Source organism: Acomys russatus, chromosome 27 (assembly GCF_903995435.1).
Source record: "Acomys russatus chromosome 27, mAcoRus1.1, whole genome shotgun sequence".
Classification (NCBI taxonomy): domain Eukaryota; kingdom Metazoa; phylum Chordata; class Mammalia; order Rodentia; family Muridae; genus Acomys; species Acomys russatus.
Window position 1 is genome coordinate 53,826,589 of NC_067163.1, and position 15,355 is coordinate 53,841,943.

At 42.2% G+C, this 15,355-nt stretch overlaps 2 protein-coding genes across 2 annotated transcripts; both read left to right on the forward strand.

Annotated features, from left to right (window-relative positions):
- Positions 1 to 602: 602 nt before the first annotated feature.
- On the forward strand, positions 603 to 1,763 carry LOC127209909 (arylamine N-acetyltransferase 1-like). The gene has a single exon (XM_051169553.1). The coding sequence runs from the start codon at positions 634 to 636 to the stop codon at positions 1,504 to 1,506; it is 873 nt and encodes a 290-aa protein (XP_051025510.1). The 5' UTR covers positions 603 to 633; the 3' UTR covers positions 1,507 to 1,763.
- A 9,069-nt stretch (positions 1,764 to 10,832) lies between these two features.
- LOC127209881 (arylamine N-acetyltransferase 2) lies at positions 10,833 to 11,887 on the forward strand. The gene has a single exon (XM_051169521.1). The coding sequence runs from the start codon at positions 10,873 to 10,875 to the stop codon at positions 11,743 to 11,745; it is 873 nt and encodes a 290-aa protein (XP_051025478.1). The 5' UTR covers positions 10,833 to 10,872; the 3' UTR covers positions 11,746 to 11,887.
- The last annotated feature ends 3,468 nt before the right edge of the window (positions 11,888 to 15,355 follow it).

Here is a 15,355-nt window from a genome sequence, read left to right on the forward strand (position 1 = left end):
TTGTCTACCAACTATGATCACGTTATTTCACATCAAAACTCTCCCTGCACCTCTTCCTTTATTTTATTTATCCTGTGGACAGCTACCACGTTGCTTTTTTTTGTTGTTGTTTTGTTTTTAGTTTACTCAGTTCACCTTATGTGTTATTTTAATGCCCACTAAAATGCAAGCTGTTGGAGGGCAAGGAAATGCTAGCTCAATAGGAAGTACCTAGAGGGTGTTCATTAAACTCATTTGTTCAGTGATGGAATGACTTGGTCAGTCAATGGAAATCTTTGAGTGAAGAACTTTGTATAGCTACCGTTTATCACCAAGGAAACAGCATCTAAACTACTAGTCATTTGAGTGGTCATTTAGTCTTCCTTTCTAACTCTAAGACCTTGGCAAATACAAGAAGTAACAAATCTTCCTTCAAGGGATACTGAGAGTATTTAATGATCTGCAGGTAAGAGCAGATCAAACAATAGACGTAATATGATTGTGTGTGTGTGTGTGTGTGTGTGTGTGTGTGTGTGTGTGTGTGTGCCTCTAAATGTCTCATAGAGTCCATTCTAACTACAGTTAGTTGACTCCAGGACACCCACAACAAAATGTAATGTTTGGTTGGTTTCCCTTTGTTTGCCTAAAGGAACCATGGACATCGAAGCGTACTTTGAAAGGATTGGTTATAAGAACACAGTGAATAAACTGGACTTGGACACATTAACGGAGATTCTTCAGCACCACATGCGAACCATTCCTTTTGAGAATGTTAACATGCATTGTGGAGAAGCCATGGAGATGGGCTTCGAAGCCGTTTTTGAAAACATAGTAAGGAAGAGGCGGGGCGGGTGGTGTCTCCAGATCAATCAACTGCTGTACTGGGCTCTGACCAAAATGGGCTTCAAAACCACCATGTTGGGAGGGTATGTTTACATAACTCCTGTCAGCAAATACAGCAGCGAAATGGTCCACCTTCTAGTACAGGTGACCATCGGTGACAAGAACTATATTGTGGATTCGGCCTATGGAGGTTCCTTCCAGATGTGGGAGCCTTTGGAATTAACGACAGGGAAGAGTCAGCCTCAGATGCCTGGCATCTTCCTTTTGACAGAAGAGAATGGGATGTGGTACCTGGACCAAATCAGAAGAGAGAAGTATGTTCCAAACCAGGAATTTGCTGACTCAGAAATCCTTGACAAGAACAAATATCGGAAAATCTATTCTTTTACTCTTGAGCCCCGTGTTATTGAGGATTTTGCTTATGTGAATACCTACCTTCAGACGTCACCATCCTCTGTGTTTGTAAGCACATCATTTTGTTCCTTGCAGACGTTAGAAGGGGTTTGCTGTTTAGTGGGCTCCACCCTTACAAGTACCAAATTCAGTTACAAGGACAATGTAGACCTGGTTGAGTTTAAGAACATAAATGAGGAAGAAATAGAGGATGTGCTGAAAACCGCATTTGGCATTTCTTTGGAGAAAAAGTTTGTGCCCAAACGTGGTGAATTATGTTTTAATGTTTAGGGTGAGGAGCAAAAATTGTTTTTCATTATTATTTCATGTTCTTAAACATTTGAAGCTTATGCAAATGTATCCATATCAGAAATCACCCAGCTCAATATTGATCAACGGATTACTTGCTGTATCTTCTATTTCCTACATTTTATAAAAAACGAAATCCTAGTTGTCCTGTCATTTCACCCAGAAAAATATCTCCAGTTATAATGAAATAAAAATTTTAACAGATATAACCATAATTCTCCTTTCCAGGCAAATCATATAAAAGTTTATTTTTTTAAAAAATATATTTTATTTGTTTTATGTATATTAATGTCCAATCTGCATCTACACGTGCATGTCAGAAGAGGCCATGAGAGGGTATAGATGGTTGTGAGCCACCATGTGGTTGCTGGGAATTGAACTCAGGACCTCTGGAAGAGCGGACAGTGCTCCTAACCTTTGAGCCATCTCTCCAGCGCTATATAAGTTTCTTAATGATGATGTGGTGACCTTGGGAGCCATGTTCATTTGTAATAGAAAACCTCCCAACATTATTTTATTGTTGAACTTACATAAACTTACACATGAGTGTGAATAATCAGAGAACTACAGGCATTAAATTCAGGCAGAATAAATCTGATGTCCAAGGTTTATAAGAAACCACCTTCACAGCTTAGAATCAGAATAGCACAAAGAAGAATGAGATGTCATTTCAACTCTGGGTCTAAATAAAACTCAAGCCCCAATGCATGGGGCTCTATGCGTAGGGGCCAACCCAGTGACACAGCTTAGAATCTCTTCCAGGGCTAACTTTGCAGACACCGTTATTTTTGTATTTGATTTTTTTTAAAACTATGTAAACTCTGATTTGTAGGATTAAGTGATTTATACCTCATGATAATGTTTATATCATAAAATGTATGTTACCTGGAAAATCGTTATTTGTGAAGTATATTAAATCTTAAATTTATTAAAATAGTATTGGCTAATGTAATTTCAATCAAATTGTTCTTGAAGGGACTGGGGTACGGTAAGGTTGGCGATGTCTTTAAGATGTGCACCTCTGCCATCCTACTTTAATATTCTACTGCTGAATTCTACTTCATCCTACACGTTAACTTAAGAGGAAACAAGCAAGCATCAAGCACGTTTCTTAGTGGATCTTGAGTTCACACCCTAAGCACAATACTGGGTAAACTTTTGGATCTGAGTCAAGATATAAAACTGAGTTTGAGGTGTGTGTGTGTGTGTGTGCGTGCGTGCGTGCGTGTGTGTGTGTGTGTATTGTGTTGTGTATTCAGTACTGGACATAAAAGCCACAGATACAGGCCTACAGGCGGACTTCCCAGTATTAGACTCCTGGCCTAGTATGCTGGGAGCCCAGAAATTGGTTTACAGCACTACCACACACAAAGGTATTTTGCTCGGGGGGGGGGGGGAGGGAGGGAGGGGTGAGTAAATTATATTGGTCATCACTTCTAAGTCTTTCTATCTCTCTTAACCTTACTCCTGCTGAAAACCCCATTCGCATCGTCAGGTGCCTGCTGCATCCTTGCTGAGACAGATGCCAGGGAATGGCGTGGGTGGATGGCGTGTGCTCCAGAATCCGAATCTTTCTCGTCTCTGTACCTCCTGCTTTCTGGCTGGATTCTCTCAGAGTATCATGTTAGAATCTAGCCTCTGTCCAGGCCACAATGCTTGCGGCAGCCTTCTCTCCGTTGCCATGGATACTGATTGACAGGTGTCTTATCTGTGAGTCTCTAGCTAACAGGCAGTCCCGCTCCAGTTAACGTCAAAGGAAGCATTGGCGCTGGCACTATTGCTGTCACACAGCTCACTCCCTATTCCCTTCCTAGGCTCCTGCGTAGCCATCAGAGATGCTGGCCTCAGGCTGTTGCTGTGAACTTCCTCTTCTTCCAAAGGGGTAAAAAGAGCTCCCTCCTCTGCCACATGGGTCCTTGTTCTCTTCAGTGACCCCTACCTTGCTGTCTCTCTCTGAAGCTGAAACCTAAATTCTCCTTGGAAGCCCTGCCCTTCTGTTGCCCTCAGGTTATATGATCATGTTGTTGATAATTCATCTAATAAACCTATAATTCTCCAATAATCCCGCGCAGAGGCCTCTTGAATAGCCTCCTCCGTGCAGATGCCGGGAGTCCGGGTCAAACTGGATTGTACAGTATCCTTCTCAGTCTTCAATTGCTGATGGTCATATTAAGGTAAACAAAAATCAAGGTCTGAGTTATTACCAAAGATAAGTTACATTGCCACAGGGGCGTTTTGCTTTGCTTGGTTTTGCATTTGGGGGAATGATCGTTCTCATGTAGCTCATGCTGGTCTTGAACTTGCTGTGTAGCTCAGGATCGCCACAGGTTCATCTTGATCATCCTAGCCCTTCCCACGTGGTAGGATTGCAGCCATTGGCCACCGCATAGCTGGGTTTTGTTGCTTGTGTTTTGGTGTTTGTAGGAATGTAAGAGTTGGGAAGTGCTGGTTCAAGTATAAGAATATATAAGCAGCTTGCCAACAAACGGTTCTTGTCAGCAAAAGAAGCAAAATCCCTCAGAGCCACACCAAGAGATAGCGCTGGGCATGCCTCAGAGTGACCCAGACACTCAGAAGTGGGGATATAGATTCGATGACTCATCCCTCTCCACACTTGAGCCACACCCCTAACTGCCACCAAGCATAAATTTAGGAATCTATTCTGACCACACAGAATGTAAGGTCAGTATTTGCCAAGGGGGTAACACAAAGGACTGATTCTGTCTGCCATGAGAGTCTTTAAAATATAGCACACACGGAAATAGCGTTATCTATCACTAATGTAAATCAAAACCAGCAAAAATACAACCATAGGACACTTGTGTTTGTGACACAAGCACGGACACAAGTCATACACATTCCACAGTACGTTTGGGTAGAGAGATAGAAGTTCGTGAAGATGAGAGGTTGAAGAAAGGAAACAGAAAACAGGAATTGATGGAAGGAGAGTCATAAAGTGGATGTGCGAATGAGATGTGGTGGACCTCTTCCTCCTCTAAGTCCCTGGATCTGCTTTGCCTGCGTCCTTTTCAAGCCTTCCACGGGCTCCCAGAGAGCATAAACTCTGAAATACAAAGGCCGTTTTCATTAAATATCTTAACACCTTTTCAATGAAAGGACTTGAGAAAGAGTTCGCCAGGTGCAAATGAGGCCCTACAACTACATTTCCCAGAGATCCTTGGGTTGGTTTTAGCCAGACATAGGGGGCAGAGCAACTTGGACAGCCAATAAAAGCACCTCCTTTGCATTGTGAGCCCAGCTCACTCAGCCCACTTCCTGGTTTTCCTAGTCTAGTGGCGGTCCTGGTAGCTGGGTAAGTAGGACTTCCCCAATAGACTTGGAAACTGGTGTTTCCTCTGCTCCCAGGAGAAAGACCAGGAGAGAACAGCACAACCCAGTCCTGAATTTTCACCCCTAAGGTGGTTTAGAAAGTTTGGGTGGCAGATAGTTGGAACCCATGCTGCAAATACTTTATGGTCTGCAGGTGATTCTAACAAAGGTTTTGTGCAAGTGGATGACAGCCACAGCATAATCTATTAGAGAGACTCGAAGAGACATTCAGTTCCTTTAATACTCTTTCTTTATCAGCCACGAAACGAACTAGTAATGGTACTTACTGAAAAGGTTGGTGAGAATTAAGGAAGTGCATTAGCAGCTTTAAAAACCTTCCATTGGATTCACTCTTGGATACTTTTAACAGTGCTGTCACTGCGTGTGTAGAGGGATATGTGGAGGGACTTTTGTCACGCTTATAGACGGGTTAGTCTGGAGGGTCGTTAGGAGCTGCCAGTAACACCAGAAAATCGACTTCCTCTGGACATAGATTGCGGAAGTAAACAGCAGCAGTGTGGTGCCACCTTATGGCAAGAGTCCCAGGAGCTAATAACCCATGGACCCTATTGCTCTGAGTTCTGTCCTGTACCCTGGGCACAATATCAACAGCATTGTTTGACTCTTTTCTGAGAACAGTTTTTCCATTTCTCTAGACCTCAGACTCAAGGCAACTGACGCCACCCTGGCTTTTCAAAACAAAATAAAACCAAGCAATCGACTGCCAACTTTTTATTTGATTTTATTTTAGCTACCTGCCAAAGACTAATCTTGTGATCTCAAAAATTTCACCTGTGGCCCCTATTTCTCTTTCCCTTTGTGGTTGTTTTCTTGGTAGAACTCCCCCCCCCCCCCCCGGCGCCCCGGCCTTTGCCTGGCTGCTGGAGGCCTTTACTGGAAACCATGGCTGCCTTTTAGGTTTTCTGTAACCTAAGAGCCATAGTCCTCTGCATTATGGCCAGACCAACAAGTCTAGTGTCTTCCACACAATTACTCAAAGAGACTGCTTGGGGTTGTCAACAGAGTTGGATCCAGGAGCTGAAATGAAAGAGAAAGGACATGGAAATGGGGGTAGGGGGAATACATATACAAAATTACAAGCGATTCATTAGTTGTCATTATAACTCTTAGTTATTGAGTTGAGCATTGCTAGTGATCCATGCAGTGAATATAGTGGCCCCTCAGTGGTGTATCCTGCATCTACCCTGACAATAACATGTCATGGCCCTCCTCCTTCTGAATTAATCTCTAGTTTCTGCCTATGTTGGTCTATTGGTTACAATTCCACTTGGGGCAAAGAATAACATGTTCTCTTACCAAAACCATTGAAAAAAGTCAGTGCTTTACAAGAATGATTCTAAAGACATAGAGGCAAACAAGAAAAATTCTGCACAGCAACCCATTCTTTGTTGTGTGTGTGGGGTGTCCAAAAATGACAATTTGTGATTGGTGTTCCATGTCACTTAAGGATAAATGACAGCAGCTGGTATAACAATTGCACATTGATCATTTGACTAAAAAAATATTCCTGAGACTTTGATGGGGTACTGAAGACCCTCTGATGTCCCTTACTTTGTGTATGTTAACCTTCTTACATGCAGCTCTATGGAATGAACTTGAAGATGACCAAACTCAGATTCCCCTAAACCAGATGCTGGGGTGAAAACATGTCCCAGTGAACTAAATAAGCCATGAGGAATGTAGCTTTGCCTATATAAATCAAAAGTTTATCCACACAAAATCAAGGATGCTGTGCTTTCAAGACCTTGTGCCAATAAGTCCTTGGTCCAGAGCTGTGCTGTGGGGACACTTATTTATGCAGCCCTTACCAAAAGAAGCAAGGGGGCCCAGAAGCTGTTGGGGAGTCCTCGAAATGGTCCACGGGGCACAAGGCCTTACATATAAGCCTATAAGCCATGCCACAGATGCGGTGAAAATGGTAAAGACTTTACAGGTCTAAATGCATTACTGACAGGAACCTCAGGAGCTTACCTTGGCCTGGAATCCTCTCCAAGCTCCTCTGCCCTCTTTAGGTGCACAGGCTTGCCCTGTTCTCTATTCTTCAGTGCACACATAGAGAGAAGTATGTGTAAGGGGCTTCATGGCATATTTTAAACTTTTATTATGATGATGATGATGGTGATGATGATGATGATGTCTATCTGTCTGATTTTGAGCAAGTGCTGTTACCCACTGGGCTATCATACCAACCCCATAGTGTATTTTCTTAAGATTATTTTTGTCATTTTAGGTAAGGCATGCATTCCAACTGTTCCTGGGCTGCTTTGTCTGTCCTTGTTGTATTGTTGATTCCATACATTTCTGCCTCATATCATTTCTTCTTATAATTCAAATACAAAACATCCCCATGAATTGCTCAGATGTAGAAGGCTCATCTCCAGCTGCTGGTGCTACTTGGCAGTGATTTAATTGCAGTGGGGGTCGGGGGTAGGGCAGTGCTCACCTCACCAATGGTCTGAGTTCACAGCTGAGTGGGCTCTTAGGAAGGAAGGCCTAGTTGGAGCAAGTGAATCATTGGAAGTGTGCCATTCAACAATATATCTTGTCACTGGCTCCTTCCTCTTCATCTCTACTTCTTGCCCACCACGAGGTGAGCATGTTTGCCTTGGTATGCCTGACACCATAGTACTTCTGTCTCGATACAGACACACAGTGATGGAGCCAACTCTCCATAGACTGATGCCTCTGAGACTGATCCAAAATAGAGATGCCCTCCTCCAAGTTTCTTGAGTAGCATGTGTTGCTTTTTAATCATGACGACAGAAAATAGCTAACCACAGGTGCAGAGTCATTATTGGACTTTGGACTGGATGACTCCAATGTTTGTGGTTCATAAGATAAACATTAACTGAAAGTTGGACACTGAAACTGCTGACTAATCTCTGAGGACTTTGACCTTGGCTGATCAAAGACAGTGTTTGTCCTTGTCAGGGAGAGTATTAGTAAAGCTTTCACCAGCCACAGCCCCACTGGAACCCGGAACTAGTTGCAGTCTGTGCTGTCTACACAAGAATGTTGTCAGCTCACGTTAGCTGTTACAAAAGGAGATGATCCTACGTTGACTTTAGGTCTTCTTAGTTCTGGTCAATTCTTGGCCTACAAAGTAACTTGTTCAGGAGCCATAAAGTGTACCCCATTGTCTACTCTTTTCCCTGTGTGAAAAGGAGCCAGTGCTTATAGCATCTTTGCATGCCGCCCTCTCAGTTTCTTGGCTTTTCTTCACGTTGTCCTCTCCACTGGCTGCTATAGAGGAAGCACTCCATCAGGAGAGCTCACAGTTGTTTCTCGAGATTGTTTTTTGCATGTCTGTTGACATTCCGATTCGGAGAAATGCTAACAGAATAATAATCAAACATAGCGTGTCCCTGCAGTGCTTTGTAGACATGGTTCCATCATTTTACCTTTGCGTGTTTCTGTGGAGCCTTCGCTTGGCAGGCTGATATCATCTTCCCTTATGAAACTAGTTCTTTCTCTGCCAGATGCTTGAGTAGCTCTTAAATTTAGATTTCAATAATTTAAATAGATATATTCACATGTCATGCACATAAAACTCAATTTTTCCTGGAAGGTTACCACTCTTGTTTTTCTGATATGATTTCTGCAGAATTTTCACACACACACACACACACACACACACACACACACACACACACACACTCTGTATGTCTGTCAGCATCTAACTGGCTTTGACATGGCTTTATCTTCCCATTGTCCTTGATTGTGACCATCAAGCTGTCCTTCTACATGCCTAATGTGTTATTGTGTTCTATCTATAGCAAACTGCTATATGTCTTGCTTTATGTCCTTAATTAGTTTCTAAGTTTGAAATTTTTCATTGCATAAACCACACTGTTTAGTCGCCTCATCTGTCACCTCTCTGAGACTATTTTATACACTCTGCTGCCAAGAACTTCTAGTAAGATTTTCCCCCCATAGTTCTTTTTGACTTGCTTGTCATAGCTCATCTCTTGGTATATTTTCATTCGTTGTTTTCACTTTCTAATCATGCATGTGTATCCTTGTCGCTACCCTTAGTTTCTTCCTTAAATCCAGTTTGACTGATGGTGAAATGTCCACCTGGAATGGGGCTTGGGCCTTATATCTCAGAAGAGATGAGAGACTTGAATGTGACTTGAATGGTGTCATGTCTTTCACACAGAAGCTGTCCCTCTCCTTCTCTAATGGCATTCCACATTAAGGTTGCCACTGTCTCTATCTCCTTGTAGTCCCCTGCTACAGTTGTTACCTCGAGGGAGGCCATTACACACACTATTTTCTGTGTGCTGTCTAAATTTGGGTGGTAACCAGGCATGCAAAATCCCATCTTGCTGTTCCCATGGCAACTAATGATCCTCATTGTTGCTTCTGGGCCCTATACTTCAGAGAACATCCAGGTACATCTGCAAGTCCCTGGCTTAGAAGCTACCACGGTGCCATCATCCTTTCTATAGCATTCCTATGCAGCTCAGATGGTCGCTTTTCAATGCAGTCTCTTGTGTTTGTGATGTTCTGGTTCTCCTCATCATTTATGGTACAGATAACTACCATTTTGCCTTCAAGAAAAAAATGTTATACTTAACATTTTTAACTTATTTCGGCTTTATATTCCATGACAGTCATGGGGTAGTCAGGGAAATTTATGGGAGCTGGTGTTTTACCACTTTTTCAAGTTATGGGGATCAAATTCATCTTGTCAAGCTTGGAGTCAAGTGCCCTAATCTCTCAAAGCCATCCTTCCAGCCCATGTTATATTTCATTTTTAAACTTTCCTTCCTAGAGTTTGTACCACGAAGAAAAAAACATTCTAATGCTTTTGAATTAAAGCCAACAACCTGCTTCGAGCTTAGATACATATAAAAGTGCTTTCTAAGGAATTTCAAAGGGTGTAAGCTTGCTCCCCAGCCTTATCTAAGTCTTGTCTACATTGCTGATCGGGCTGAAGGGAGGATCCGCCTTTGCACAGTATCATGAGGCTGCATGCGAAGCTAATAGTATTTTCACACATGTCCTTTCCCACCAACTACTCTCCAAGCACCCACAAAATTTTACCTTGAACCCTAGCATTGTCAATATACCACTGAAATATATGTAGTCACAGAATGCCCAGGTTTGATTTTCTTACAACATACAGCTAGTATTGAGCCCTGAGGGGCGAAAAACTGACTTACTTGTAATGAATCTACAGTTACTAAACCTGAATTCAAATTCAAATTTAATCTTCAAACAAACAAGCAAAAAACAAAACAAAAAACAAAAAACCCAAACCTGACTGTTGCTTATACCAATATTTCTGTTATTTCACTGTAAAGCCCAGGATGCGTTCCCAAGTATTTGTTCCAGTCCCATCCTCCTGTATCATTATTGTTTCCTCCTTTTTCCTGAATCCTAGGAAGGCAAAAGTCCAGTGATCAGGCAGACATATACCACCCCTCGTTCTGCTCCCTTCCCCACAGACTCAGTACAAATCCTGAGCAAGAAGCCAAACAGGGCTGAGCACATCTGAGTTCTGGTTGTTCTCTCTGAGTCTTTCATGTTTAATGCTTCTGTAAATGGTCCATGAAAACTGTGTACTATATTGCATAATTCTTTGGATTCTATAAGCAACTGGCCCGCAACCTATTTTAATGGATTCTGCCTGGACTTTCTTTGTTGTTTGTCCTTGTCTGGCTTTTTGCTTTGTGCTTGTACTGAGCATCCACGGGGAAGAGGGTGGAACATCCTCCATCTAAGCAACTTATTGTCTGGATCGTCATTTGAGCTGCATTTCAGACAAATGGGAAAAGCCTTCATCCTGGGTCACCGAGATTACTGAACACTTGTTTAAGTGTTATGACCATTGATTTTAGTCAGTCCATAAAAATGAGGTAAAAATAAACATAGATAGCTGTAGGCACTGTATTTGAAAATGAGTTTTAACTGGAGTTATCCTACGCCAGTAAATCCACGAGCAAAAGTAGTAATGTTTATCTTGGGTTATTTTCCTTGCTTTAGGGGACCATGGACATTGAAGCATACTTTGAAAGAATCGGTTATCAGAACCCCAGAAACAAACTGGACTTACAGACATTAACTGAAATTCTTCAGCACCAGATACGAGCTATTCCCTTTGAGAACTTGAACATCCATTGTGGGGAATCCATGGAGCTGAGCTTAGAGACCATCTTTGATCAAATTGTGAGGAAGAAGCGAGGTGGGTGGTGTCTCCAGGTCAATCATCTGCTGTACTGGGTTCTGACCAAACTGGGCTTTGAAACCACAATGTTGGGAGGGTATGTCTTTAACAGTCTGGCCAACAAGTACAGCAGTGGTATGATTCACCTTCTAGTACAGGTGACCATCTGTGACAAGGACTACATTGTTGATGCTGGGTTTGGACGTTCCTACCAGATGTGGGAGCCCCTGGAATTAACATCAGGGAAGGGTCAGCCTCAGGTGCCTGCCATCTTCCTTTTGACAGAAGAGAACAGAACCTGGTACTTGGACCAAATCAGAAGAGAGCAGTATGTTCCAAACCAAGAATTTGTTAACTCAGACCTCCTAGAGAAGTACAAATATCGAAAAATCTATTCCTTTACCCTTGAGCCCCGCACTATTGAAGACTTTGAGTCCATGAATACCTACCTTCAGACGTCACCAGCATCTGTGTTTACAAGCAAATCCTTTTGTTCTCTGCAGACTCTGGAAGGAGTTTACTGTTTGGTGGGCTCCATTCTCACTTATAGGAGATTCAGCTTTAAAGACAATATAGATCTTGTAGAGTTTATGAGTCTGACTGACGGAGAGATAGAAGATGTACTGAAAACAATATTTGGGGTTTCTTTAGAGAGAAAATTTGTGCCCAAGCATGGTGATCGATTTTTTACCATTTAGAATAAGTGGCAGTAAAAGTTTTGGTGTCCATCCAGGTCCTCGGACTTTTTATGATAAAATGCTCAAACAGAGGCATAATATATGTAATCACATAAGCCTTTTTGTATTCATTCCCCCACCTTGCCAACTATTGGTAACTAATAATTTGTTGTATTCCCCTCTATTCCTACATTTTATGGAAGAAAACCGTAGATGTTTTATTCATAAAATATCCATACTTCTGGTTAAACGACTTTTGAATAAAACACAGCTAGACACCAGCTATTGAAAGAGTACCTTACTGATGGCATGGACATACTGGTGACCATGCTGATGTGTGCTAGGAAATACCCAGCTTTTGGTTTATAGCTAAGTTCAGATGGGATTTGTACTAATAATTGAGTAAAAGGGATAATGAGAAAAGCATTGCCATTCAAGTCAACCAGTGTGTTTCCAATATTGGATTCAGCAAAGAAGAGTGGGAGGTAATGCTGGTTCCAAATAACTATTTAGTTTTCAATATATGACTTAGGCCAGCACCTAGGGATGTGTGACTAGGGCCCAAGAGAAGCAGGCACACAGCTAAGGATTTCTCTCTGTTCTCTCTGTGTTGGTTTATATCTAGTTCTTTTTATACTGTTTTTCTTACTGTGGGAACAAATACCAATTTAGAAATTTGAGCTTCTAGATTTTAAAAAATGTGTATCTAAAATAACATAAACGATGAAATATGTATCTAAACCTTATTTTCAAAGATGTGTATTAAAACATTGTTGACTAATACTGTGTAAATGGGAGGTTTCGTCTGGAGGAGTTAGGGTGTGCCACGGTCAGCGTCTTCCGCAAGGAAATCTCCTATTTATGTTACTCCTCAGGCATGCTGCTTTATCTTCACTGAGGACTGTACTAAGTGTGTAAACCCAGATGACACACTGCTAGACATTGCTAGAGTGTTTTTAGAGATATTTAACTGAAGAGGGAAGACAAGAACTGAAGATGATGGAATGTGGGTGGCACCATGCCCTTTGTTTAGAGCCTGGACTGAAGAGAGAGGAAAAAAGGAAAACCATGAGCTGAGCAATGTTTACTCAGTTGCTCTCTGATTACGACACAGTGTGACCAGCTACTTTGTGTTCTCACCTCGACAGCCATCACTGGGCCTTCAAAGCATGCGCTAAAGTACATACAGCTAGTGCTCATTTTATCTATGACAAATCAGCCACATATTTAGGGACGTGTGTGTGTGTGTGTGTGTGTGTGTGTGTGAGAGAGAGAGAGAGAGAGAGAGAGAGAGAGAGAGAGGCAGAGAGAGACAGAGACAGAGACAGAGAGAAAGAGAGAGAGACAGAGAGAGAAAGAGAGAGAGAAGAGACCAAGACAAAGTCACACACACACACACACACACACACACACACAGGGGGTATGGGGAGAGGGAAGGAGAGAGAGAAGAGAGATATCAATCCAAACCTACAGTAAATACTAAATAAATATCTGTTGGATGCCAGGATAAGGTCATCAAGTCATTAATTTTGACAGTAGGCGAGTTTTTAATGGGCGCTCTTCCATCTTGCTTTGTTGCCCTCCATAAACGTCCCTTTTGTGTTGCATTACATCCCTCCAGCCTGAAACCCTGCCCCACTGTCACCCACTGGCGTTATCCTTGATGAAAGGTTGCTATCAGCTCCCCCGAGACCCATGAGTATGACCAGCTCTTCCAACATGGGATGCTGACCTCTCTAGACCTCAGGTTTTCTATTGTGCTTCCGAGGATCAGGGATACAATGTAAAATTCATACTTCTGAGAGTAGTTTTCTCCTTTCAGCTATGATTACCAAGAAAATTTAAGTGAGGAGCAGTGTTATAGAGAATTCTTTAAGTTAGCAGGTTCCCGCATAGATACTTTTTGTAATGATGGAGATACAGGGGAGAGTGCCTGTCCTTGGCTGAGGCGGACAAGAGACCTGACCTGAGTAAAAAGGAATAATAAAATTACACTTCAGTTAGTGAAGCTCCCCCGCCCGCCCCGCCCCCTCCCTGCTTTCATTTACTGCCATTGTTTTCTCTGCCTGCCAGGGTCAAGTCTTTCTCTGTACTTCTGAACAGAAGAGGGTTTCACACATTGATCAAGATCACACCCCTGAGATGACACAGTGAGCCAATCACAACGTAGCCCATGGAGAACGCTGAGGTTTTAGAACACGCTCAGCAAAGTTATCTGCACAGGGAGGGTCTTAATCCCAGTCCAGTTGCTTTTCCTTAAAGCTTTCTACTATGTGGGGAAAACCAAAATGTGTCAAGTGTCAGAAATAGATGCCAAATTTAGACAGCAGGGCTTGAGTGCTGACTGCACAGTTAGTTTCTGTCAGATGAAATTTAAGTGAATAAAGGAGAATCCCACAAAAAAAAAATGTGTAGCCAGAGATTCTAAGATAGCCCTCCATTGTTTGCGGTTACCCAAACTGTTGTCTGTCCTTCTGAGACCCCATAGAAGATTAGGATATACCCTATTCTATTACCGCTTTTAGGCTAATAGGTTAGAAGAAGCCTGGTCCCGTGGGTGTTACTGGAGCAATAACAGATGTATACTTCAGTTCCTTCTGCCTTTAAATGGAGCCAAGTGAAATTTATGACCCACTCTACAATATGCAAATAGAACTGGAATGAATCCCAGTGTCCCTTTAGTCCTCCTGTAGGTTCATCTTTTTTTTTTTTAAGATTTATTTATTTATTATTATGCATACAGTGCTCTGCTTGCATGCCAAAAGAGGGCATCAGATCACATTATAAATGGCTGTGAACCACTATGTGGTTGCTGGGAATTGAACTCAGGACCTCTGGAAGAACATTTAGTGCTCTTAACCTCTGGGCCATCTCCCCAGCCCTAGATTCACCTTTTTAAATTCTGGGGAGGAAATCACAGGAAGTAGGCTAACTGCTTATTTACATCTGATTTTTCTGCTCTAGGACTACCGTGGATGAAAGTCCTATTTCAGCCAAAGCAGTTCTAAGAATGGTATTTATAGTGACATGTCTATATTGAAAGAGAGGAGAACTATCAAATAAACAGTCTAGCACTACACTCTGAGACACTAGAGTTCAAGGTTAATAGAGGGGAAATGTGCAGAGCAGAGGGAACCAATGGATGCGTCATAACAGCAGTAGCAGAGATCAGCAACAGAGTTGGGTTTTGGAAAAGTTAGGTGAATTGGAACACTACCAGCTAGAGTACATAGAAAGTAGAAAGTGCCTTAGTTTGAGGAGGACCCCACCAGATCTGCCTGTCATAAAGTTCTTATTGTAGGTTTCCAGGTCCCTGTGGGTCCTACTATTTCCCCCTTCTTCCATGCTACTCTCGCCTAGAGTCTCAATAGGATGTCCTCTCCTCTGACCCACTTTTTTGGTAAGTAAAGTTTTTCGTGGTACGTATCCCTTGGCCTAGTGTTTTGATATAAGTGAGTATATACCGTTTGTCTCTTTTTGCTTCTGGGTGAACTCACTCATGATAATTTCTAGATCAATCCATTTGTCCACAAATTTCGGGAATTCCTCGTTTTTAATAGCTGAGTAGTATTCCATAGTGTAAATGTACCACAGTTTCTTAGTCTTCTTTTTCTTCTACTGACAGACACTT

What these genes read in the sequence shown, in the direction of transcription:
- LOC127209909 (XM_051169553.1), top strand. Translation starts at nt 634, where the DNA reads ATGGACATCGAAGCGTACTTTGAAAGGATTGGTTATAAGAACACAGTG.
- LOC127209881 (XM_051169521.1), top strand. Translation starts at nt 10,873, where the DNA reads ATGGACATTGAAGCATACTTTGAAAGAATCGGTTATCAGAACCCCAGA.